This window comes from Saccopteryx bilineata, chromosome 1, assembly GCF_036850765.1.
Source record: "Saccopteryx bilineata isolate mSacBil1 chromosome 1, mSacBil1_pri_phased_curated, whole genome shotgun sequence".
NCBI classification, from domain to species: Eukaryota; Metazoa; Chordata; class Mammalia; order Chiroptera; family Emballonuridae; genus Saccopteryx; species Saccopteryx bilineata.
The window spans coordinates 354,001,037-354,024,827 of record NC_089490.1 but is presented as its reverse complement, the minus strand read 5'-3'; the positions used below and the strand labels follow the sequence as shown (position 1 = coordinate 354,024,827).

General features: G+C 47.1%; 1 protein-coding gene across 9 annotated transcripts in view; it reads right to left on the bottom strand.

Annotated features, from left to right (window-relative positions):
* The window catches only part of PPFIBP2 (PPFIA binding protein 2), a 159,105-nt gene that overhangs the window by 109,691 nt on the left and 25,623 nt on the right, over nucleotides 1-23,791 (bottom strand). For 7 of the 9 annotated variants that reach the window (XM_066250859.1, XM_066250862.1, XM_066250860.1 and 4 more), the window contains exon 2: nucleotides 6,186-6,284. In XM_066250859.1, coding sequence (XP_066106956.1) covers nucleotides 6,186-6,284 — 99 coding nt within the window. The other 2 variants (XM_066250861.1, XM_066250863.1) reach the window with 2 other exon arrangements.

Here is a 23,791-nt window from a genome sequence, read left to right as displayed (position 1 = left end):
AAAACAGATGCAACAAGTCTTCTTCTGTACTAGAAACAAATCATTTTGACAAGAATTCTGGAGTCTTTAACAGATACCTCTTCCCAATTTTCAGTCATAAAATTCCTGTGTTCTGATCAAGCAGTCACGCCCATGATGCCAATTTAGGTTTCAAGAATTCCGCTTTACAGATTGTTTCACTTAATGGTCCTCTCTCTGCATACAAGGCATTTCTCTTTCACACACCCCTGGAAGTTGTGAGTGCCTTGAAATGAGGGTCATCACACTATGGCTCAGGACAGGCATACGTGGCACTTGAGCATCAGGATGCCCTCCTAGAATATCCCTGGCCTTGTTGTTTATGGGACTGATAATCTCCTGCACTGTCTGCATTGATTGGAGGAGGGGAACACTATTTTTGGTATTAAATGCCTTAAGTGCTCTTTCTAGAAAGAGTTTTGGAAAGTAAACAGTAGCCTATTATACCATAGACTAATTTATAAAGGGAAATTCCTTGTTATATAATGTTATATTATTAATAATCATTATTGAAGAAATTGTGTCTGTTTTAGTAGGAATCCATGTTGTTTTTGCATAAATGTTTGCTATTTGGGATTGGTATGAAGACTATAAAATTTTCTTCCATTGAAATAAGTGGTAACTGTGTTTTCATAAAGAGCACACAGTCTTTGGCTACTCATCTGAGTACTTTAACAGATGCAAAAGCAATGGTGTTTTGGTAGTGTTGGCACGACTTGATATCATTTGACTTCAAATTAATCAGAATTGAAATAAAGAAAGGAGGATTTAAGCCCTGGCCAGTTGGCTCAGTGGTAGAGTGTTGGCCCAACATCTGGATGTCTCAGGTTCAATTCATGGTCAGGGCACATGGGAGAAGCGACCATCTGCTTCTGCACCCCTCCCCCTCTCCCTTCTCTCTCTCTATCTCTCTTTTTCCTCTCCTGCAGGCCTGGCTCTGTTGGACAATTTGGCCCTGGGCACTAAGGATGGCTCTATGGCCTCATCTCAGGTGCTAAAATAGCTCAGTTGCTGAGCAACAGAGCAACGGCCCCAGATGTGTAGAGCATTGCCCCGTAGGGGGCTTGCTGGGAGGTTCCTGATTGGGGCACATGCAGGAGCCTGTCTCTCTGCCTCCTTGCTTCTCACTTAAAAATAATTTTCTTAAGAAACAGAGGATTTAAATGTTCACACAAGCCTGAGTTGTGGTGGCACACTGGATAAAGCGACAAGCTGGAATGCTGAGGTCACTGGTTCAAAACCCTGGGTTTGCTGGGTCAAGGCACATATGAAAAGCAACTATTACAAGTTGATCCTTCTTGCTCCTCCCACCACCTTTCTCTCTCTCTATCCTCTCTCTAAAATAAAAAATAAGACCTTTAAAAAAAACAAATGTTTACACAAAAATGCCATTTCTTCAGGATCTATGGTATCATGATGTAAAGCCACAGTATGAAGCTTTCTTTTAACTGTGCCACCCTTAAGCAAAGCAACCCATACTGGACAGTCTAATGTGTAAGAGAGAGATGAGAGCAAAGTCATTGTATTTAGCTAAGGGACTGGGAACAAAACCAGAACTGGACTTTGTTCCAAATTAACTCTTTTCTCCTATAGACAGCCCCACAGAGCCCCTGGGGCCCTACTGCACACCATCATAAAACTAACACAGGAATAAAAGTATCCCAGAAGAGACTCCGATAGGCCTGAATTCCAATCTTAGTTCTGCAACTTCCTAGCACTGTGACCTTGTGTTGGCAACTAAGTTTGTAAAATCTGTATTTTCTGGTTTTGCACACTTCTATTGTTAAAAATGGTCGCTGCCCAGGTGAAAGGGCTAATTACTTTCCTGCATGGGAAGGGCCATTGTTATGCTAATGTTTACTGGAAGGGAGATTCTGCTCCCACCACTGAGAGGTGGGGGAGGATTTCTTTTCCTGTCCTCCCTGATCCCTTGCCCTCCATGGGAAAAGCAGAAGCAGGTTTTCTGCTTTTCTCTTGGCTTTTCTTGTGACTTGCCGGTTGTTGGGCAGATAAGTTATTTTATGCCCACTCTGTTAAAGATGGCTGCTGCTCTCATGTGGTGGTGCTCTCACATGGTGATGCCCTCACGTGATACAGCTAATTGCCTTTCTTGGTTATGCTAATGTGTGCTGGAGGAAGGAGTTGTCCCAGGGAAAAGTTTTAAAAGGAGGAGCTAGTAGGTCATTTTGAGAAGACCATGTTGTAGCAGGGCAGAGAGGCCGCGTGGAGGAGGCAACCAAAATGGCAGAATGGTGAAGGAGAAGCTAGTTTGTGCAGGAGAAGGAGATGGGGAACAGAGGTGAATAAGTCTGGTGAGGTAGAAGCCTTTGATTCTAGGAAAACTCAGATGAGTCAGTGGCTTTGGGAGCCCTGAATGGAAAGGGAATTGTTTTCCCGCTGTGAGTTTTTACTGACTTGCTGAGTGTGAGTCTAGAATAAAGGAAAATGGCTCACCAGTTTTTGGCTCCACTGTTTCTTTATGATAGATCTGAATTAAATGCAAACCTAAACCTGCACGGGCCAGGCGGCTGTGACGGAGGCCGTGGCTGCTGGCCATACACTGGTCTTGGTGAAACACCAATAAACAGAATGGCCCACTATCCTCTGACTCCGTCATTTCTTTATTGTCTGCCCAAATTCAATGAGAACCTGCATGTGAATGGCCACGATGGTGACCCCTGGCCATACACCTTGGGTGGTAAAAACAATATCAATACGAATATCAACAAAATAAGTAGTAACGTACATCAATTGAGCACTAAGTGCCTTATTTGCATTAATTTAATTGTCCCAATAATATAATATAGGTACTATTATCACCACTTTTATATATAAGAAAACTGAAGCTCAGAAAAACTAAGCAGTTTGCCCAAAGATCTCACAGCCAGAGTAAGTGGCTGAGCTGGGATTCAATCCCCAACTATGTAACTCTGTAGTCTACATTAACAACCATAAAAATTATGAAGCTCTTTGATCCTGTTCAGACCAACCATCTTGAAAATGAGGGTGATATTAACAATCTTGAGGCAAAGTGTCCAGTGCAGAGTCATTCAATAATTAACATTCTTTCAATCACAAATGGCATAGAATATGCCCTCCAGACACTCACTAATAACCTCAGTGTTGAATTATCTGTCAAACAGTGCCCATGAAACACTGCACGAGCCAATTACTACTTAAGAGATGGTTTACAGGATGTGCCAAACACTGAGTCTTCAAAAGGATTAGTGATTTGTTATTCCAAAAGAATCAGCCAAACAAAGGCACTAGTAGAGAAAATAATAAATGAAGTTCCGTATGCAGCCAGACAGAGAATATATACAGAAACCACTAACTGCCTTCTAACCAATGAAAGGAGAGCTTAGTCACAAAAATAAATAAAACATACATGTGACAAATGTTTATGTGCTCCAGACCAATCAAGACACTGGAGATGCAGCAAAACCTCTGTCCTGATTGAACTTACATTCTGGTGCAGGAGGCAGATAACACACAAAGAGACAAAAGTGAAGATAATAGAGCAGGTGGTGATGAGTGTACCAGGAAGTATCAACAGGACAGGAGCACAGGGCGCTATATTTGAGAGGGCTGGGAGGCCTCTCTGATATGGTGATATTTCAGCAGGTATCTGATCTGAGTGCACCTGGGAGATAGCATTCCAACAGAGAGGACGGCAGACGCAGAGGCAGCCAGTGCTCGGGGCTAACGTGAGACAAGCCAGACGGAGAGTGGTAGGAGAAGCAGCTGGAAAGGCAACCTAAGACCAAATCTCATAGGGCACTGCTGGTTCTGACATGGACTTTAGACTTACCCTGAAATGAGAAGCCATTAAGAGTTCTATGCTTTAAGGATTACACTGTAGGTGACAGTCTAGAAGAAGGCAAGAACAGAGCAAAGACCACTCGGAAGACTATGCATTAATCTTGTAGATTAATCTGGGTGAGCCTACTGAGGCAAAAGCAAGCCCTATACAATGAAAATCTCAAAACTCCAATGCGTCAAATAAGGATCTGAATAAATAAGAACTCTACTGTGTCTCTGGAGAAGACTTCACAGAACAAATATTTTTTTGTCTCAAAAATTTATCAAGAGCTAAGATTTTATAGTGCTTACTACATGCCGGGCACTGTTCTAAGCACCTTACATTTGTAAGCACAGCAACCCTTTATGGTGGGTACTATTATTATTCCTATTTTAAATATGAGGAAACTGAGGCACACATCATACTAGTTACTTGTAGGATTTGTAGTGTTAGGATTTGAAGTAGGCAAAACTAGGAACATTCTCTAAAAAAAGATTCAGCAAAACTGGTTAGGAAAGGGCCATGGTGAGTTGTTCAGCCGATTAGCTCCTTGATGGTGGCAACTGAGCCAATATTAGTTGGAAAAACTTGTTGAAACAAATCTTCCCAAAGGGCCCAGGGCTTCTTTCTGTCCTTACCTGAAGGACAGCTGCTCTTCCTGACTAATCTGCAAAGACGGTCTTACATTGTCGCTCTACCAAACTCACTCCTATGCCTGACAGAGTGGCCCAGGAAGCTCTTCAAGAAAGAAGCTGCCAGGATGTAGAAATGAGGAAATGGATGGAGGAGGGAGCAGGCTGTGCTGGGAGAGCAGGAGGGGTCTCCCAGGCTCCACACCTCACCCAGGGCCACTCCCTGCATACCCAGCCCAGGTCCCCACCTACAGGTCCTGGACCAAAGCACTGCCCTGAGGGTACAGTCATGCAATCCTCTAGGAAACAGAGGGAATTTTTCCAGAGCCTTGGTTTTAGAAATGCCTGTGTGGTGAGTTAAGAGGCAGAAGGAGAGACTGCCCCATACAGGCTGCCTTCCTCAGAAGGTGTTTTATTCGTCTCTTGCAGCTGACCAGGAGCCCCGTGCTCTGTCAGGGCGCTCAGAGTCTGCTCCTTGCTCCCTGGCTGAGGGCTCAGCGGTGCTGACAGCCCAAGGCAGTCTGAAAGTCTGACCCTCGGCTCTGATCCCAATGCACATGAACCTCCAGATAAGACTCTGGAAAGTTTGCTAGGAAATCCACACTCTTGACTGTGTCCTCTCAATAGGGTTTCAGGGGCCCTAACCTAGAACAGGACATCCCAATCTATGGAGCTGGAAAGCAGGACATTAGTCACGGCCTTTCTCTGGCTCCTGTATTCCCTGAGAAATTGAGTGCCTGACAGGTGACAGCTAGCACATGTTACAATGCCACCAGTAACAGAAATAAGCTTCACACAGCCTCCCCCATCCCACGTGCAAATACCCAGAACCCTCAGCGAGTCAGCTGTGTCTCTGCAGAACAGAAGGAAAAGCACACGCCTGAGGGGACAGTGTCAGGTACCTGTACGCATCCTGGGCTCCAGCCACACAGCCCAAGCCTTCCTCCTCCAGCCACAGCTCCACACAGTGAGGAGCAGAGCCCCAGAGAAGCACACCCAGACAGCAGACAAGGCCACTGACCTGCTTCAGGTAAGGACAGAAAGAAGCCCTGGGCTCTTTGGGAAGATTTGTTCCAACAAGTTTTTCCAATTAATATTGGCTCAGTTGCCACCATCAAGGAGCTAATCGGCCTGAACAACCCACCATGGCCCTTTCCTAACCAGTTTTGCTGAATCTTTTTTTAGAGAATGTTCCTAACTGGCTAATGCAAACACAAGGCCAAACTGTTGTGATGGATAAAAAACACTATGGCATAAAGAATATTCTCTGGGTGATGAGGTGAGACAATACAAAAGTGCCTCCTGACTCCCCAAGGCACAGGAGACCAGCTGGAGAGGTGAGCTGACACCTGCGTTAGGTGGCTAGACTTTGAGTTTCAACTCGACTGTGAGAAGCCATGATGTGCCCTGAAGAATGTACAATAAAATCAATCTTGTGGCATCCAAACCACCTCACAGCCAGGACCCACGCTGTGACATGGTTACATGCATGCTAACATAAGGCACATCTGCCCCATCTCGAGATCTAAACTCATACCAGATAGCAGAGTTCTAGAAGTTTATATTCTTCAAAAAGATGGCGTGAATAATAAAATAAAATAAAATAAAATAAAATAAAATAAAATAAATCTAGTGAGGGCTTCTCTCTGTGCCGAAAAGGAAAGTGAAACGAGAGGACAGAGCTCCTTGGGTGTGGAGGGTGGGCTGTCAGCCATTAGGGCTCCTGCCTGTACCTGCAATGATCCCGTCCATCTGCTCCAGGGCAGCTTCCAGCGCGTGACTAGCATCAGTAGCCATGACTCCTCTCCCTGCTTGGGCTCCTCCTTCTCTTACTGAAAATACAAATATAGAACAAAGGAATAATTACAAAATTCCACACACGCACACAGATCGCAAAGCCCTCTTATTCTCTGGCCAAACAGAGCACTCATGAGAATCCAGTTAGCTGACCCATGGTTTCTGCCATCTCTATGGCCCCTTTTTGCTGACATGACAGCTCTTTTTCCCCAAATCTTTAGTACATGGTCCCAATTTGCTTCTATAATGCAAAACCACTAGGGCTTTCCAGAGTCACCTGTAGCAACAAGACAGTGATTGCCACTGTTCACCATCATTATCTTCCCAGGCTCCAGAAGCTCCAACCACCGTTAAGGAACGCCCCGCCAGCCAGTGAGGACTGTCAGGACGTGTCCTGCAGCAATGGGTTTCGGCAGGCATTTAGCTGTCTTGTATCTGCATTTGTCCCACACTTGCAACACTTTCCTTAGGTACCTGTGATCCAGGCTGAGCGGCCTCGACAGCCCCTTCCCCTTTCTGGATGGCCCAGGGTGCCCCGCCTAGGAAGGCTGTGGGTGCACTGCTGTGGGGAGAGCACTGGCCCAGGAGTCAGGCGCACTGTCTCTTACAGTTTTTGGTTCTACTCTACCCAGCACCATTCAAGATGAAGAATCCCATCTTTTCAGGGCTGGAGAACTTCTCCAAGGATACGTGGTCCAGGCACTCCCCTAATGCTGGGTCTCCCTCCTAATGCGTCCCCCCACTTTCTGGGTGGCACATTTGTAATCCTAAGAGGAGACTCATGTCTGTAAATTGGAGGCAGGAGTTGTTTCTTGCTCATTCAGCAAAACCTATGTGTGTGCCCAATGGGCACAGGTGCTTTGGAGAACAGAGGCATGGCTCCCATACCCAAGAAGGGTGCAGTTCAGGAAACAAAAGGGCCTGAGGGTCTCTGCTGTGATGTTGGAGCTTTGGAGTAAAGAGAGGAAAGTGAGCAGCCACAGAAAAGTGGCTTTGGAGATTGTCTGGATAAGAATGGTAAAAGCACAAAGAACCATGCTGGGCTATACCAGTCAGCACAGTGAAATAGCCAGAGTTTGAACCCAGCTCTGCCATTTACTGCGTGATCACTGAGCCTCGGTATTCTGACTTGTAAAATGGGGTAATAACATCACCTAATCACAGGTTGGTGTCACAATTAAATGAAGAATTAACATTTCACAGGAAATGCTTAGTACAATCCCTTGTACATAGTAAGGGCTCAATATACGTTAGCTGGGTTTTGTTTTGTTTTAAAGTGAGGAGATAACCTCAGGATGTATTTGTGCCAGGATAGTTCAGTGGATGAAAGACTTTAAACTAAACTCAGGGAGGGTGAACCCAGAAAGCCTCAAGAGTCTGGTTCCTGCTTGACCAGGTGGCGGTGCAGTGGATAGAGCGTCGGACTGGGATGCAGAGGACCCAGGTTTGAGACCCCGAGGTCGCCAGCTTGAGCACGGGCTCATCTGGTTTGAGCAAAGCTCACCAGCTTGGACCCACAGTCACTGGCTCGAGCAAGGGGTCACTCAGTCTGCTGAAGGCCCACGGTCAAGGCACATATGAGAAAGCAATCAATGAACAACTAAGGTGTTGCAATGAAAAACTGATGATTGATGCTTCTCATCTCTCTCAGTTCCTGTCTATCTGTTCCTATCTATACCTCTCTCTGTCTCTGTAAAAAAAAAGAGTCTAGGCCCTGGCTGGTTGGCTCAGCGGTAGAGCATCGGCCTGGCGTGCTGAAGTCCCGGGTTCGATTCCCGGCCAGGGTACACAGGAGAAGCACCCGTCTGCTTCTCCACCCCTCCCCCTCTCCTTCCTCTCTGTCTCTCTCTTCCCCTCCCGCAGCCGAGGCTCCATTGGAGCAAAGATGGCCTGGGTGCTGGGGATGGCTCCTTGGCCTCTGCCCCAGGCGCTAGAGTGGCTCTGGTCACAACAGAGCGACGCCCCGGAGGGGCAGAGCGTCGCCCCCTGCTGGGCAGAGCGTCGCCCCCTGCTGGGCGTGCCGGGTGGATTCCGGTCGGGCGCATGTGGGAGTCTGTCTGACTATCTCTCCCCGTTTCCAGCTTCAGAAAAATACAAAAAAAAAAAAAAAAAAATGAGTCTAGTTCCTTTGGGGAAAACATGCATGGCAAAGAGAGATACGCACCCATGCATGTGGAGGGGGGGACAGTGATTCATACGTGTAAAGGCCAAGGATGGTTCAGAAACTCACACGGCGCCTGGGCAGTTCTGGAAGTACAAGGCTCAGGGAAATGAGAACAGGAGCTTGCAGGGGGAGTGGAGCCTCCCTGGCACCTCAGCGCCGCAGCAGGAGCCAAGGCTACAGCATGGACCAGAGCTGGTTCAAGGTAAGTATAGCAGCCCAGATGGCTACAGAGCAAGTACAGTGTACACATCTGGGGGTGAGGATGGAAGGAGAGGCAGCAGGGAAAGGGATGCAGCAGAAGCAGGGCAATGTTCAACACACCTGTTCGGCCTAAGATAGTAAAGCATACCTGTTCACCTAAGATAGTAAAAGTCTGAAATTCTTCCCTCTGGGACTTCCCTCTGCTCCCAGGAAAAACTCCAAACTCCTTCCTGTGATCTTCCAAAGAGGTGCAGCAGGATTGCTCTTCCCGCTTCAGTCTCTCGTCCAAGTCTACACCTGTCATCCCTCGCTTTCTCGGCCATCTGAGCCGTGGTTCATTCTCATCCTTCAGGTTTTAGCTACAAAGTAACTCGAGAGGCTTTCCCTTGCACACTTCCATCTAAGGACGCCCCTTGAAAGCACAATTATAAAGCCTCTTGACCAGATGTTTGTTTCCTTGCTAACTGGCCTTGCTAACCCTCTCCATGGAGGCAGGGGGACCTACCTACCTTGTTCACTCTTATGTGTTCCGTGCCTAGCAGAATGCCTGGCACAAGGAAGTTTATGGGTAAATACTTGTGAATAAATGGATGAATCCATGCAGCCAACATTCCCTGAACCCCGCTGTGCTGGGCACAGGGAGATACTGATAGATCAGACTGAGTCTCTGTCCTCATGGGCCACATGGTCTAGAGCAGAGGAAAAAGCTATGAACAGATGATTGTGACACAGTGTGAAGCACACTGAAAGAGACAGGTATGCAGTTTTCCTGGGTCTTGAAGGATGAGTAGGAGCTTTCTCAGAAGATAAGGGAAGAATGTGATTCCAGGCAGAGGATGTCATGCGTAAAAGGTGAAGCATGTAAAGGCAGGATGTTAGTTGGCAAATGTCAGAATGATGGACAAGATTATACAGAGCATTCAGTTGCTCCAGATGAGTCAAAAACTTCCAGGGGATTCACATACGCATGACAAGGGCAGTTAATGAGAGGAGCTTGGGAATCACACCCACTACTTCAGGGGTCTGGATACACTGAGCAACAAATCAAGTAACTGTGTAAACATAACATTTTCTTAAAATAAAGGTCTCATAGTTTAGTATCTGGGGCCTTATTACCAGTATGAAAAGTGGGGAGCAGTTAGAAGGAACTAAGCGCAGAGGGCCCAGGCCACATCCCCCAGCAACAGAAGGGCCAAAAGAAATTACCCTTGGGCCCTCCGCCCAGTGGTGACTTTGTTCCTGACAAATAGCAGACTGGGTGGACCCGTGGGAGCTGGCATGAAGCGAAACATGAGTCAGGGTGTATCATATTCACATTGCAGGAGCCTGGGGCTAGCGAGACTGGGAGCACTGAGGAGTGGGGACCCCGAAGAGCTCAGTCTGAGGTAACAGCAGGACACCCGGGTAAGAACGGGCCCTGCCAGCTTCGGTCACAGGGTGCCCAGGAGGTCAGTCGGGTACAGGAGAGACATTTGAAGGGAAAAACATGCAATGGGAGTGATGCCTCTAGCATGCATCTGTGAACACGGACACTTTTATTGGAACAGGGAAGCCACGAGCCACCCACCATTTCCACCTGGCAACTATGGCCCCTGCCTTCCCTCACACTGTCCAGGGTTGAGCTCCCATAAGTAATGCACGATGGTACAATCCTTGCCCTCCAGAAACGTGGGGTCTCAGAGGCAAATGTGTCGTCTGGTAACATCTCGTGTCTGATGTCTTGTGTTTGTTCTTCCCCACAGAGATATATCACCTCTCTTGGGACCCCAGGTTCACCACAGACCTGGGGCTTAAGTACAGGAAGCGCCAAACCATACGAGCTCCTGGAGAAAAGCGTGGCCAAGAGCCCAGAGAGCGCATTCGGAAGAGGCAATAACCCAAAGGGGCAGGGAAAGAGCTAGATCAGAGCACACTGCAAAGGGACAAGACAATCAGGGCAACCTTCAAGGAGGTGGTGGCAAGTAGAATTGAAATCATGTTCTCTACCAGTGAGGGAAAGCTGTGGCAGCCGCCCAGGGACTGACATGAAGTGGAAGACAGAAAGGTAGACACTGCCCTGTGGACTCTTAAGGAGAGGCTCCCCACCAGCCCTAGAAGAAGAGGAGCAGGCAGAAGAGGACATTGCTCTTAAAATACTCAGTACAGTGACCGTTATTATATTGGCTGACAGTGTTTTCCTTCTCCCTGGACACCTAGACTATTTTGGACTATTATCAGAGCCCTGCATTTGACCCTGATGAGTAGGCTGCTTCTTCTTCTTTATTTTTTAAAATTAATTAATTAATTAATTTGTATTTTTCTTAAGTGAGAAGTGAGGAAGCAGAGAGACAGAATCCTGCATGTGCCCAACTGGAATCCACCGGGCATGCCCACCAGGGTGTGCTGCTCTGCCTATCTGGGGCATTTTCCATTGCAACTGGAGTCATTCTAGCACCTCAGGAGAAGGACATGAAGTCATCCTCAGCACCCGGGCCAACTTTGCTCCAATGGAGCCTTGACTGTGAGAGGGGAAGAGAGAGATAGAAAGAAAGGAGAGGGGGAAGGGTGGAGAAGCAGATGGTGCTTCTCTTGTGTGCCCTGACCAGGAATCGAACCTGGGACTTCCACACTCTGGGCAGACGCTCTACTGCTGAGCTAGCCAGCCAGGGCCATTAAATTTATTTATTGACTTTAAAGAGAGAGGGAGGAGGGAAAGGGAGAGAGGAAGAGAGAGGGAGAAAAACATTGATTTGTTGTTCCACTTATTTATGAATTCATTGGTTGACTTTTTTTTGCAACAGAGACAGAGAGAGTCAGATAGGGACAGAAAGACAGGAAGGGAGAGAGATAAGAAGTATCAATTCTTCATTGTGGCTCCTAAGTTGTTCATTGATTGCTTTCTCATACGTGCCTTGATCGGGGGAGCTACAGCTGACTGAGTGACCCCTTGCTCGAGACAACGACCTTGGGCTCAAGCTGGTGAGTCTTGCTCAAACCAGATGAGCCGGTGCTCAAGCTGGCAACCTCAGGGTCTCGAACCTGGGTCCTCCGCATCCCAGTCCGACGCTCTATCCACTGCGCCACCACCTCATCAGGCCATTGGTCGATTCTTGTATGTGGTCTGACCAGGGATCAAAACTGAAACTTTGGCATATTGGGAAGATGCTCTAACCAATTTACCTACACAACTGGCAGGCAGACCTTATTTTTTTATTATTATTTGTTTGTTTGTTTTATTGGTTTTAGAGAGAGGAAGGGAGAGAGTAAGAGAGAGACAGGGACATAGAACTGTTCCTCTATGTGCCCTGACCAGGGATCAAATCCGCAATCTCTGTGCTTAGGGATGATACTCTAACCAATCGAGCTATCTGGCCAGGGTGTCAGGCTTCCTATGCAAAGAAAAATATTGCCACCCTGACTGGTGGCACAATGGATAGAATGCTGTCCCAGAGCACTGAGGTCACAGGGCTGGAGCCAAAGGCCACTGATCCCAAGGTTGCCACATTGATCCCAGGGTCAATACCTTGACCCTCAGAGTGCTGACTCAACCTCTGAGGTCGCTGGTTCAAGCCCTGACCAGGGCATTCATGAGAAGTAATCAACTAGGTGAAACAACAAGTTGATGCTCTCTGTCTTTCAAAAAAGAAAAAAATATATTGCCCAAGAAAAAATGTAGTTCATTTGTCATTCATCCTTCCCTTCACCCACAGGCCTCTCCAGATGCTCTCATCTTCCTCCCTGTGTCTGAAGCTGGGGCTCCCCCTAATACAGGGACTTTCCTCCTCTGCTACCAGCTAGAGAGAAAATAGCTGTAGGACCAGCCAATGAAGAAGGAACAGCCATGTTTTAGAATGACAGGGCCTGGGGACAGATGTCAAGGCCACATGAACTGCTCCACACAAAGGTCATTTTGACCCCTTAAAGTTGACTAGGATGCAGGATCTCTATGTATTCTGGAATTTAAAGAGTGAGCCACAATTCGCTGCCCATCATCTGGTGTGCTCTGAGGCAAGCAGCGATTTGGATACTGAATTAACTACTTTTGAGTTCAGCCAAGGTGAACCAGAAGTGTGCAGGAACCATGGCTTCAGGTAAGTCTTGCACAAGTAAACCCCAACATATACCACTCATACTGAATTGCAGGCTTCTATCTCATTTTATAAACTACTTAGGTTGCAAGATGCTCACGCTCTCCTGGATGGAGGAAGGAATCAGTAACAGACCTAGAGCCCCCGGTACCCACTCCTCCAGGGCCACCTGTACCAGAGCTGGGTTCTGACTCCTTGGCAGCTGCATCCAGGTGAGGGCCAAGGTCCCCAAGTAGAAGACAAGGCCTGGGGAAGGAACTCTCAGCCAAGAGCCCACCACTACCAAACATCTCCTGCCTCTCCCTTCCCTGGATGGCCAACAGATGATAACGTGTCACCATGTCACAATAAACCGAAGTCTTTTCCTTATAATTTACAGGTCACTTATAAACCCCAGCTGCTCTTAAAATGTTATTTTAAGAAATAAGAATACCTCTTGCTCTATATCCCTAAACTTGAGAGACAGCCTGTAAGGCCAGTTGACACGGCCACCATCACAGCCACCTGGCCCATGTAGGTTCACATTTGATTCGGACAGACAGTAATGAAACAACAGAGTCAAGAACTGGTTGGCCATTACATTTAATCCTAGCTTGCACTGGCGGGCGAGAAATACACACAGTGGGGAAAACACTTCCCTTTCCATTCAGGGCTCCCAAAGCCACTGACTTATCAGAGTATTCCTGGAATCAAAGGTTTCTACCTCACCAGCTTTATTCACCTCTGTTCCCCATCTCCTTCTCCCTGCACAAACTCTGCACAAACTGGCTTCTCCTTCACAACTCCACCATCTTGGAACCGAGAGAGAGCATGAGCCCCCAGTCTGCCCCATTTTATAGTGTAGAAATCAAAACCTTTAATCCAATATACAAATAAGGAAGTCTCTGATACAGTCACTTATCTGAGGCATAATGGGATTCCTCATAAGAGTGCACCACCCCACATCATGCAACAGTCAAGGGTGTGGGGAAAAGCTTAATGTTGAGAAGATCTTAGTATTAAAAAGGGTGAGAAAAGCCTAGTCTTAAAACTTAAGTCTTAGGCTATAAGGAAGGACCTTGACTGCTTACAGCCTGTCCCCCACACCCAATGCAAACTATAAGCGAGCAAACATATACATCATATTTGCAAACTTATTTGACCCACACAGCCTCTAAAACAATACAGAAAACTTATCTCTTTGGGATAGCAGAGCAAGAAACCATTAAAGCATAAAAAAGAGAAGAGAAGGAGGAAGAGGAGGAGGAGGAGAAGGTGGGGGAGGAAGAGGAGGAGGAGGAAGAGGAGGTGGGGGGAAGAAGAGGAGGAGGAGGAGGAGGTGGGGGGAGAAAGAGAAGGAGGAGGAGGAGGAGGTGGGGGGAGAAAGAGAAGGAGGAGGAAGAGGAGGTAGGGGGAGGAAGAGGAGGAGGAGGAGGAGGAGGTGGGGGGAGGAAGAGGAGGAGGAGGAGGAGACATAGAGGAAGGCACACAAAGGAAATCAGTGGCAGTAAATTCTATAATAAATCACATCCCTTGTCAATCAATAATAACTTTATAGTCAGACAGGCTTGAGTTAAAATCTGGGCTCTGCTGCTGATGGCTTTAGGTCTTCAGACAAGTTAGTTAATCCTCTGAACCTCAATTGTCTTATTATCTATAAAACCAGTATAAGCCAACCTCACTGTTATGACCAAAAATAAACAAGATAGATCTCAGGTAAATATAGCAGATCAAAGCAAAACATCTAATTTAGCTACCCACTGAAACAACAGTAGGGCAATTTATTTTGAAAGACATAAGCCCACAAGGACATGGCAGATGTGATAGGAGACATAGAGGGACACCAGGGCCACGGCTCTGCAGTGATTGTAAAAGGATGACCAGCCTAGAGGGTGCTTCCAAAAGCTCTGGGAGAGATTTCATCAGTAATATAAAATTCACAGGACACCAAATGCATCCGAATATATTAAAAAACTTATCTAACGGGTAAAGAATATGTTTAGTTCAATAATAAGAAAATAGAAAACCAAGCAAATGCCAAAAATAGCTTCATGACACAAAAAGTACAAGTAACTGTATTCCGTACAATGAAACACCACCACTGATCTAACAGAAACCACACTGGCAGAATGGGGGGAGGGGCCCGGGTGAGAAAGAACTCGTGAGTAATGAGGGTCTGATTGGAAGAAGAGCTCGTTCCTCATCATTTAGAGTGGGAACTTTGAAGTCACCAAATAAAGACAATTGAAAAGAAATTATAAAGTCGTAGAACAAGTATTTTTTTACTGATATAGATAAAAAAGAGAGAGAATTTTAAGTGGCAACATATAAGGAAAAGCAATGAGGATGGATATGTGGGGAAGAGAGCTGTTTCAACAAATCATATGTAATTACTTGACTTTAAAATGTGTAGATATATAGTGATAAAAATAAAAGCAATAAAAAGAGGATTAAAAAAGATATGTGTGATATGTCTGACACAGAGTAGAGAGTCAATTAATGTGTGTTCTTTTCTCTTCTTGGGCAGGTATCTGCTAGTTACTTGCTAAGACTTTGTCCAACATTATCTCACTTAATCCCCACACCCACTCAGGAATCATTCTGCTCCTTTTACAGATGAGCAAACAAATTAGGCAACTTGCCTGACGATGCACACTGTTCCTCTTCCTGTCCTTCCACTTTGCCTCTCAGACAGGAACCCAGTGGAAGGTTTTGAGTACAGAAGAATCTAACTTACCTTTTAAAAGGAACACTTTGTGTGGAAACAACCTATGTGCCCATTGCTGGAGGAGTGGATAAAGATGGTGTGGTGGAGAGCTGACTGGTAGTGAGTGGCACAGTGGATAGAGTCCCAAGGTCACAGGCTTGAGCACGAGCTCATCCGGCTTGAGCACAGGCTCACCAGCTTGAGCATGGGATCACTGAAATGATCCCATGGTCACTGGCTTGAGCCTAAAAGTCACTGGCTTGAAGCCTAAGGTCACTGGCTTGAGCAAGGGGTCACTGACTCTGCTGGAGCCCCACCCCACCCCATCAAGGCACATATGAGAAGCAATCAATAAACAACTAAAGCGACACAACTACTGGTTGATGTTTCTCATCTCTTTCCCTTACTGTCTCTGTTTCTCTCTCCTTCCCTCTCACCCTCTTCTCACTCTCTTGCACACACACACACACACACACACACACAAATAATGCAAAAGAAAAGATGTGGTATGTATATATAAATATATATATACACATACATACTGTTGCCATTTGCAACAGCATGGATAGACCTTCAGGGTATTATTCTGAGTGAAATAAGTCAGACAGAAAGACAAATTCCATATGTTTTTACATATAGGTGGAATTTAATGAACAAAACCCACAGACAAAACAAACTCCAAGATACGGAGGATTGGTGGTTGCCAGAGTATAAAGGGGTTAGGCGAGGGCGAAATGGGGGAAAGGGGGTCAATTCCAGGTGATGGATGGCAACTAGATCTACAGTGGTGATCACTATGTGATCTATACAAATACTGAATTATGATGTTGTACATCTGAAATATAAATAATGTTATACCAATTTTACACAATAAAAAACAATTAAAGAAATGAAAATAAAAGGAACACTTTGGCTGTTGCTTGGAAAATGAACTGAGGGTAGAGATCAGGGGTGTTGTAGCAGTGAATACAGGAAAACCAGGCAAGAGATAGATTGGACCAGAATGACGGTGATAAACATTCTAATCCTTGATGTATGTTGAGGACAAATCCTGTAAGATATACTGATAGACTGGACAGGGGCAAGAGAGGAGTCAAACATGACAACAAGGTTTTCACCTTCACCCTCTAAGAGAGCGGGAAGATGGCAGAAGCCACAACATGTGTGTGTGTGTGTGTGTGTGTGGGTGATATGAAATCAGGAGACTGGTTTTGTAAATGTTTAAGATGCCTAAGGACACTTAGGAAGATACTCTGAGAAGGCATTTAGAAATCCGAGTCTGATATTGAGAGAGAGAGGTCTGGGCTGCAGATAACTATTTGAGAGCTGTTTGTGTAAAGATGGTATTTAAAACAACTGCACAAAGTAACGTAAGTAGTGCAGACAAAAAATAAAGAAAGAAATAAGAAGAAAAGGAAAAGGTCCCAAACTCTCTGGAACACTCGGACGTGCAGCCATCAGGAGAAGCAGCAACCAGGGAGACTTGACAGCAGCCGGACTGAGAAAGGGGTGCCCTAGACACTCCATGAGGGGTGCAGCGTGGAGGATGCAAGCAGGGAGCCAGGTGCTGCTGAGCCAGACCAGAGACCGTCCTCTCTCCACACTCCCGCGGTGGTGATCTCATCCGCCCTGCACCTCACCTGTGCTCGCATTACTTCATCCTAGCCTCCAAGCAGCCTCTCCATTCTCCCTGCAGTCAAGATCCACCTAACTCAGTGGTCCTTAGACTTCGGTGTTTATCAGAATGACAAGCACAGACACCCAGCCTCATTGTAGTAGCAGAGGGTGTGACCTTCATATTCTGACCTAGGTCTCCACCTGATTCTGAAACTGACCTAAATGATCAGAACAATGGCTGAACAAATGCAAGAATAGCTCCTAACTGGTTACTCACTCTTCTGCTTAGAGAGTTTCCCGGCAGAATTCATGCCTTTTACCACATGGATGCAAACTCCTTGGTTGAAAGTTTAACTTCCATCACGCCCCTTGGAGAACCGCTCCTATCCTTCCAAACATCTCATCTTCAGGGGACAGATTCTAATTGTTAGCTGATTGACTGCACCACTTGCTTTCCTGCTTTATGCCCGGTCAGCAGCTTTCCTGGCTAAATCCCCATCTACTCAAGCCAGTTCTTCCAAGAAACCCTGTTTGATCCCGCCCACCTAATTGTGACCTCCTCATCTCTTTAACCTCACAGGAGAGGGATGGAAGAAACTGGGCACAGCCATCTCCCCTGTGAGCCTTCCATGCCTCTGGGCCCCTGAGGACATTCCCCATTCTGTGAACGCTGAAGGAACTTCTATAGATTTACTGAATTTGTAAAACCAGACCATTCATGATCAGTGGGAAACTAAGGAGGCCTGGAAGACAATGGAGACTGGGAAAGGAAAAATGGCAGCAGGTGTCCCCATGTCCTCCTCCACGTCCTCATGCTCAGTGGGCCCCACTGGGTAGTCTTACCCAGCAGATGGTGGTCCCATCCCACCTCAGTGATGCCAGCACAGTCACCAAGCCAGAAACCTAGAAGTCATCTCTGGCCTTCCCTTCTCTCAGCCACATCCAGTTGGTCACCATGTCTAAAAAGTCTCCTTCATCACCCCCTCTCAGAGCTGTCCCCTCATCTTCACCTGCCCTGCTTCAGGCCACAGCATTTCCCATCAGAATGATTGCAATGGCTCCCAGACTGGTTTTCTTGTCTGCAGCCTCACCGCCCCCCCCCCCAAAAAAGAAAAAACCACACACCTCTCATCTTCCACACTACTGCCAGGAGGACGGGTCTATTTAACAAATCTCATCAGGGTACCCAGCATTTGCACAACTTCTCACCAGCTTCCTATCACCCCAAGAGGAGGTTAAGGACCCCTGAGATAGTCCAGACTGTGCACCCGGTAATCAGGCCTGTATTTGGACCCATGTTCTTTCCATCAGGGCTACGCCTTTGGACAAGTTCCTCAAACATCCTCTGCTTCCAAAATACAGTGGTACAGGTAATAGAGGATAGACACTCCCATTCCACAGGGAAAAAAGAAAGACTCACTGGTCTACATTGGAAGCTGAGAGACTCTCAGGGGTGGAAGGGCAAGTCTGCCCAGGGCCACAGGCTGCACCTGGAGCCCTGAAGCTAACTGAGGTCCTGTCCAGTCCTGAGGTCTTTGTCTTCACAGGGAAGGGCATGACAGTGAAGAAAAGCGGCATGCCTGGCCTCAGAGCAATGGCAGGGCCTACAGACACACACTTTGTGTCAGAACCAAAGGACAAGGCCACAGGTATTAACTTTCCACCAGGACAGAGGAGCCAAACACAGAGACATCCAGTCATGACAAAAGGGGGTCAGGGCAGGGCAGAGGGACCAGGATGCTGAGAAAGCTGCTATCAGAATTGCTGAATGCTTTTAGTGACTCTCCGAGCCTAATAAAAGCGAAGAGGGAGAGCCTTAATTTCTTTTGTCTGTGAATAGACGCTTAAGTAGCCTAAGAAAAACTGCATGGGAGAAAAGAAAGGAATGCGGCTAAAGGTGGACAAGCACGCTTAACTCGTCCCCATCGAATCACGGTATCAGTGACTCCTAATAATAAACATTTGTTTAGAGCTTTCAGCTTTGAAAATGTTTTTCACACACCAAGCCTCTCATTCCCACCCAAACATCCCAGATCAGATGGTCCTGAATTGTCAGCCAGTTATGCTCACACCAATGGGGGCCAAGATTCGTCAGAGCTGATGCAAGTCCTTGAGCCTAGGTGCAGTCTGGCAGCACCGGGTGGCGGCAGGGGACAAATGGAATATTTCTTGCTTAGCACCTTTTTCCTGCTGTAGCAGGTTAATGAGTGTGTGCACTGGGCATTCCCAGCCACTCCCTGTTGGGCGACAGCCAAAGATCCCTAAGAACATTTGTGCTGGAGCCCAGCTCTCCCAAACCCACTGGCTGCTTTCTGGCCCTTCCATTTAAAACCCAGCCCAGCTCCTGTCACATGTCACTGCTCCTCCACCAGCTTCCTATGGCATGTCCAAATGCAGACGCTTCCACTTAGGCACTTACCCAAATGGTTCAGTCCCTTCTCACCAAACCACAGCCCTTTAAGCAGATCCCAAACAGCTCTTCCACCGACATGCAGTAACAGAGGGGACTTGGGCCTACAGCTAAAGAATGCAAGGAATAGCAGCACCAGGCCCAGACACCTCACCTCCGGGCGCCATGAGGCCAGACCTCCTCCCAGCTTAGCTGTCCCTCAGACTCAGGAGCAGGAGGGACATCCTGCTTCCTACTTGAAATGGCAAGCCTCTTGAGAGAAACGCCACCCCAAAGCCATGAGCATGAGATACCCCAAGCCCAACCCACAAGGAGGAGCATGGGGTCCGGCCAGGACACGGTGCCAGGGCTTACACCCACACAGCGCATCGGACCTGGGCTTGAGGAATACTGAAGAGCTGGCGTGGAGTTTCCCTCAGTGTCTTTGCTTAATATTTCTAAACACTTGCTTCTCCTTCCTCTGACTAGCTCTTGACATTCTACCCCCAACCTGGCCCTTTTCCCTCATTCAGGGGTTTACTGTGGTTAAGGGGCCACAACAATCTCAGTGACCAAGGCCATGGGCCTGGGCCTTAAATCAGGCCTGCTGAGGAATGGTTGGGACAATCTCAAAAGACAAAAGTTGCAGGTGCCCTGGCAAGGAGAGGGGTGGGAGACGAGGCTGAACGATGGGAATCCGTGCCTTCTGGAAGAGTAAGATAGGGAGCCAGACAGTGTCCAGAGCATCACCAAACCCCCCACAATTTTTCCCTTACCACTGAGTTTACGACAGATACACCTGCATCCTCACAGCGGTAGGGCTCACAGTGGTCACTTAGAGAACTTGGGATTGGAAGGTTCTTTCCTTTCCTTCTGAGAGTCTCAGAAAAATTAGGTCTCAGAAAAATTAGTAAACATCAGCGAGATTGTCCTCTTTGATGCTGGGATGTGAAATACCAGGAACAGACAGTAAACACCTCACACACTCGAAGATTCAGCTTGGACCTGGTGGCCGGCCCTGGCCCCTCAGCTGTCCACAGTCTATCAAATGACAGCAAGTTAGTCGGTGTGTGTGTGCTCTGCACCTGTTGGTAAGAGCGCCTGCTCTGGAGGGTCACAGAGGGTTTCCTGTCTCCAGCAGCAGCAGCCCCTGTGAGGACTCTGTCCTCATTATCTCATTGACTCTTCCTGGTGATCCTGCAAGGACATTAACAATAAGCCCCAAATGAAGCTGGGGAAGGAGCAGTAACACGTGGCAGAAGCTGGGCTTGGTTTTCTTTTCTTTTTTTTAAACTTATTTATTGATTTTAGCAAAAGAGAGAAAAGGGGAAAGAGAGAGGGGGGGGGGGAGAGAGAGAGAGAGAGAAACATCTATTTGTTCCTATATGTGCCTAGACGGAAGATTGAACTGGCAACCTCTGCACTTCAGGGTGATGCTCTAGCCCAGTGGTCCCCAACCTTTTTGGGGCCAGGGACCAGTTTAATGTCAGAAAATATTTTCACAGACCGGCCTTTAGGGTGGGATAAATAAATGTATCACGTGACCGACCGAGACAAGCGTCAAGAGTGAGTCTTAGGCGGATGTAACAAAAGGAATCTGGTCATTTTTTAAAAATAAAACATCGTTCAGACTTAAATATAAATAAAACAGAAATAGTGTAAGTTATTTATTCTTTCTCTGCGGACTGGTACAAATGTCCCACGGACCGGTACCGGTCCGCGGCCCGGGGGTTGGGGACCACTGCTCTAACCAACCAAGTTGTCTGGCCAGGAAAAGCTGCACTTGGTTTTAAGTGGAAATGCCAGAGGCAGCAAGACAAAGATTTAAGACACTGATTAGGTCACAAACTGCTGAAAGTCCTCCGTTGGAGTCCAGTCTGTCACCTAAGTCCCTGCTTGCTATCCCCTACACTAACTCACCCTACAGACTTGCCCAGAGCACTGAGAACTGTGTGGCAGGGAAGCTGGTTTCCATGTTCGAACCAAACAGAGCTCAAAACACCTGAGGCCCAGGGATTTCCTGATGCTTCCTGTGTATCTTACCTTCCTAGGGATTCTGCCCACACCAATCCCCTTTGCCTCTGTTACAAGACAGTATTTTACTTGAAAATAAGAGATACAGAATAGAAAAGAAATGTCATGAAAGTGAAGGGCCCACAAACATCAATCTATTATTATTTTTTAGATTTGTTTATCCATTTAACAAATACTATTTGCCCCCTATGACCTGTAAAAACCTGTGCTAGTAGATACTATGAGGGGGGAAAAATGAATGTTAAGACTAACTTATTTATCTACCAAGGGCCAAAAACCTTTCATCTCTCATCTATGTCAATTAGAACATGAAGGTTGCATGTAAATTTGGACCTCTATCTGGGAACCATGAGCCAAAGCCAACAAACTTTGGCTTTTTCCAATATAGACTAGAAATTCATAAATTAACTAATGATCTGATTTTAAAGCAGTCATGTTATTTTATTTCTTTGTGAGAAGAAAAACATAATTTTCATGAAATTTTCATCATCTCTAAAATTAAGTTTAGATGGCTGTTAGCTGCAAATGTCATTTCTACAATGTCACTAGCTCAATGGGCAAGTTACATGCAAAAAACATCACATAGAAGCTAGTTTCAAAGACAAGTTGAGTTTCAAAAATCAACCATTTGCTGATCATTTGGTGGATAATAAGGCTCACCTCCTCATCGTTCTAGGGGACGACTATGGGTTTCAAGCATCAGAGTGCCATGGGGAACCTAAGGGAGAAAGACACACACATGGCTACGCCCCAGCATGATGTGCATGCCCAAAAGAATGAAGCTCAGTGTGCTTAGGGCAGGGCAGCAGGTGGAAGAAGTGATAGTGCAATGTGGACAATCCTGGAAGGCTTCATGGAGCAAGTGAAATTTCTCCAGATTGACAGCAGGCAGAAATGCATTGCAAGAGGAGCAAAGAGCATATCCCAAGGCATGAAAAAGTTTTGGTGGGGAGGGGTTGTGCATACAGCTCTATGTGCTCAGAGGCCTGGGAAAGAATGGCAACAAATGAAGCTGGGACCAGCTTGTGAAGGGTCCCTCACCTCAGCTCACCCTTCAAACTTGACTTTTAGCTCTGGCTGGTTGGCTCAGTGGTGGAGTGTCAGCCTGGCGTGCAGGAGTCCTGAGTTTGATTCCCGGCCAGGGCACACAGGAGAAGCGCCCATCTGCTTCTTCACCCCTCCCCCTCTCCTTCCTCTCTGTCTCTCTCTTCCCCTCCTGCAGCCAAGGTTCCATTGGAGCAAAGTTGGCCCGGGCGCTGAGGATGGCTCCATGGCCTCTGCCTCAGATGCTAGAATGGCTCTGGTCGCAACAGAACAATGCCCCAAGATGGGCAGAGCATCGCCCCCTGGTGGGCATGCCAGGTGGATCCCGGCCAGGCACATGCGGGAGTCTGTCTGACTGCCTCCCCGTTTCCAACTTTGGAAAAATACATTAAAAAAATAAATAAAAATAAATAAAATATATTTCTTTAAAACTTGACTTTTATCCTTTGGGCAAAAGGGAACCATTGAAAGGAGCTGCCTGGAAGCTGCCATTCTTCTCCAGCAATAATGTAGAAGGATACAAGGCCCCAAGGGAAGTATCCTTCTCTGAGGAGATGCAGGCCTCTCAGAACTCCCCTTCTGAGTCTAAGCAGGTGAATGGCAGCCTGTCCTCTCCCCCTGCCTACCTGAGGAACCCTGCCGCACCCTCCCACACTTCTCTTTCATCTCCCCCTCATCTGGACAGCGAGGATGGGGCCTCTCTACTGCAGGCCCTGTCAGCCCTGTGCACATCAGAAGTGAGCGTGCACGATCAGCCCCTGAAACTCTGCCCACTTCTCTCCAACCACCTCCCGCTCTCACTGAACTGCTCCCCAGCTCACTCTGCCTCTCTGGCCACACTGCCCTGACTCCCCCCTGCCTGGGGAGGCAAGCTCAGGTGTCCTCTTCCTTCTGCTCCAGGATGCTTAACAATGCATAGAGCTCCATCTGACAACGTGTACCTAGACTTTTAATCTCATGTTTCCTTCTTATCAGCCTCCTCCTCGGCAAACTACTGTGTATCTTTCTTTGGTGAGAAACAGAATCCCGCAATTCCCTCTTTCTCCACCCCAAATTTCCTCCTGCTCTCTGATCCCCTAATCTCTCATCGCTGAGATCTAACCTCTCATTTTCTCCCTCTCTAAGCTGAATCTGCATCTCTCCTCTCTCCTGCTCCTTCCTCTCAACCCACGAATATGAAAGCCTCAGTATCCTAAAACCCTTCCTTCGACCCTACACCCCCAGCTATCACTTCACGTTGCACCTTCCATCCTCCCTGCCATTCAGTGCGCTGAGACTCCCACCCACGTGCACTACTGCTGCTCTCTCATCTCCCGAGCTACTCTGGTTCTTACTCCTTG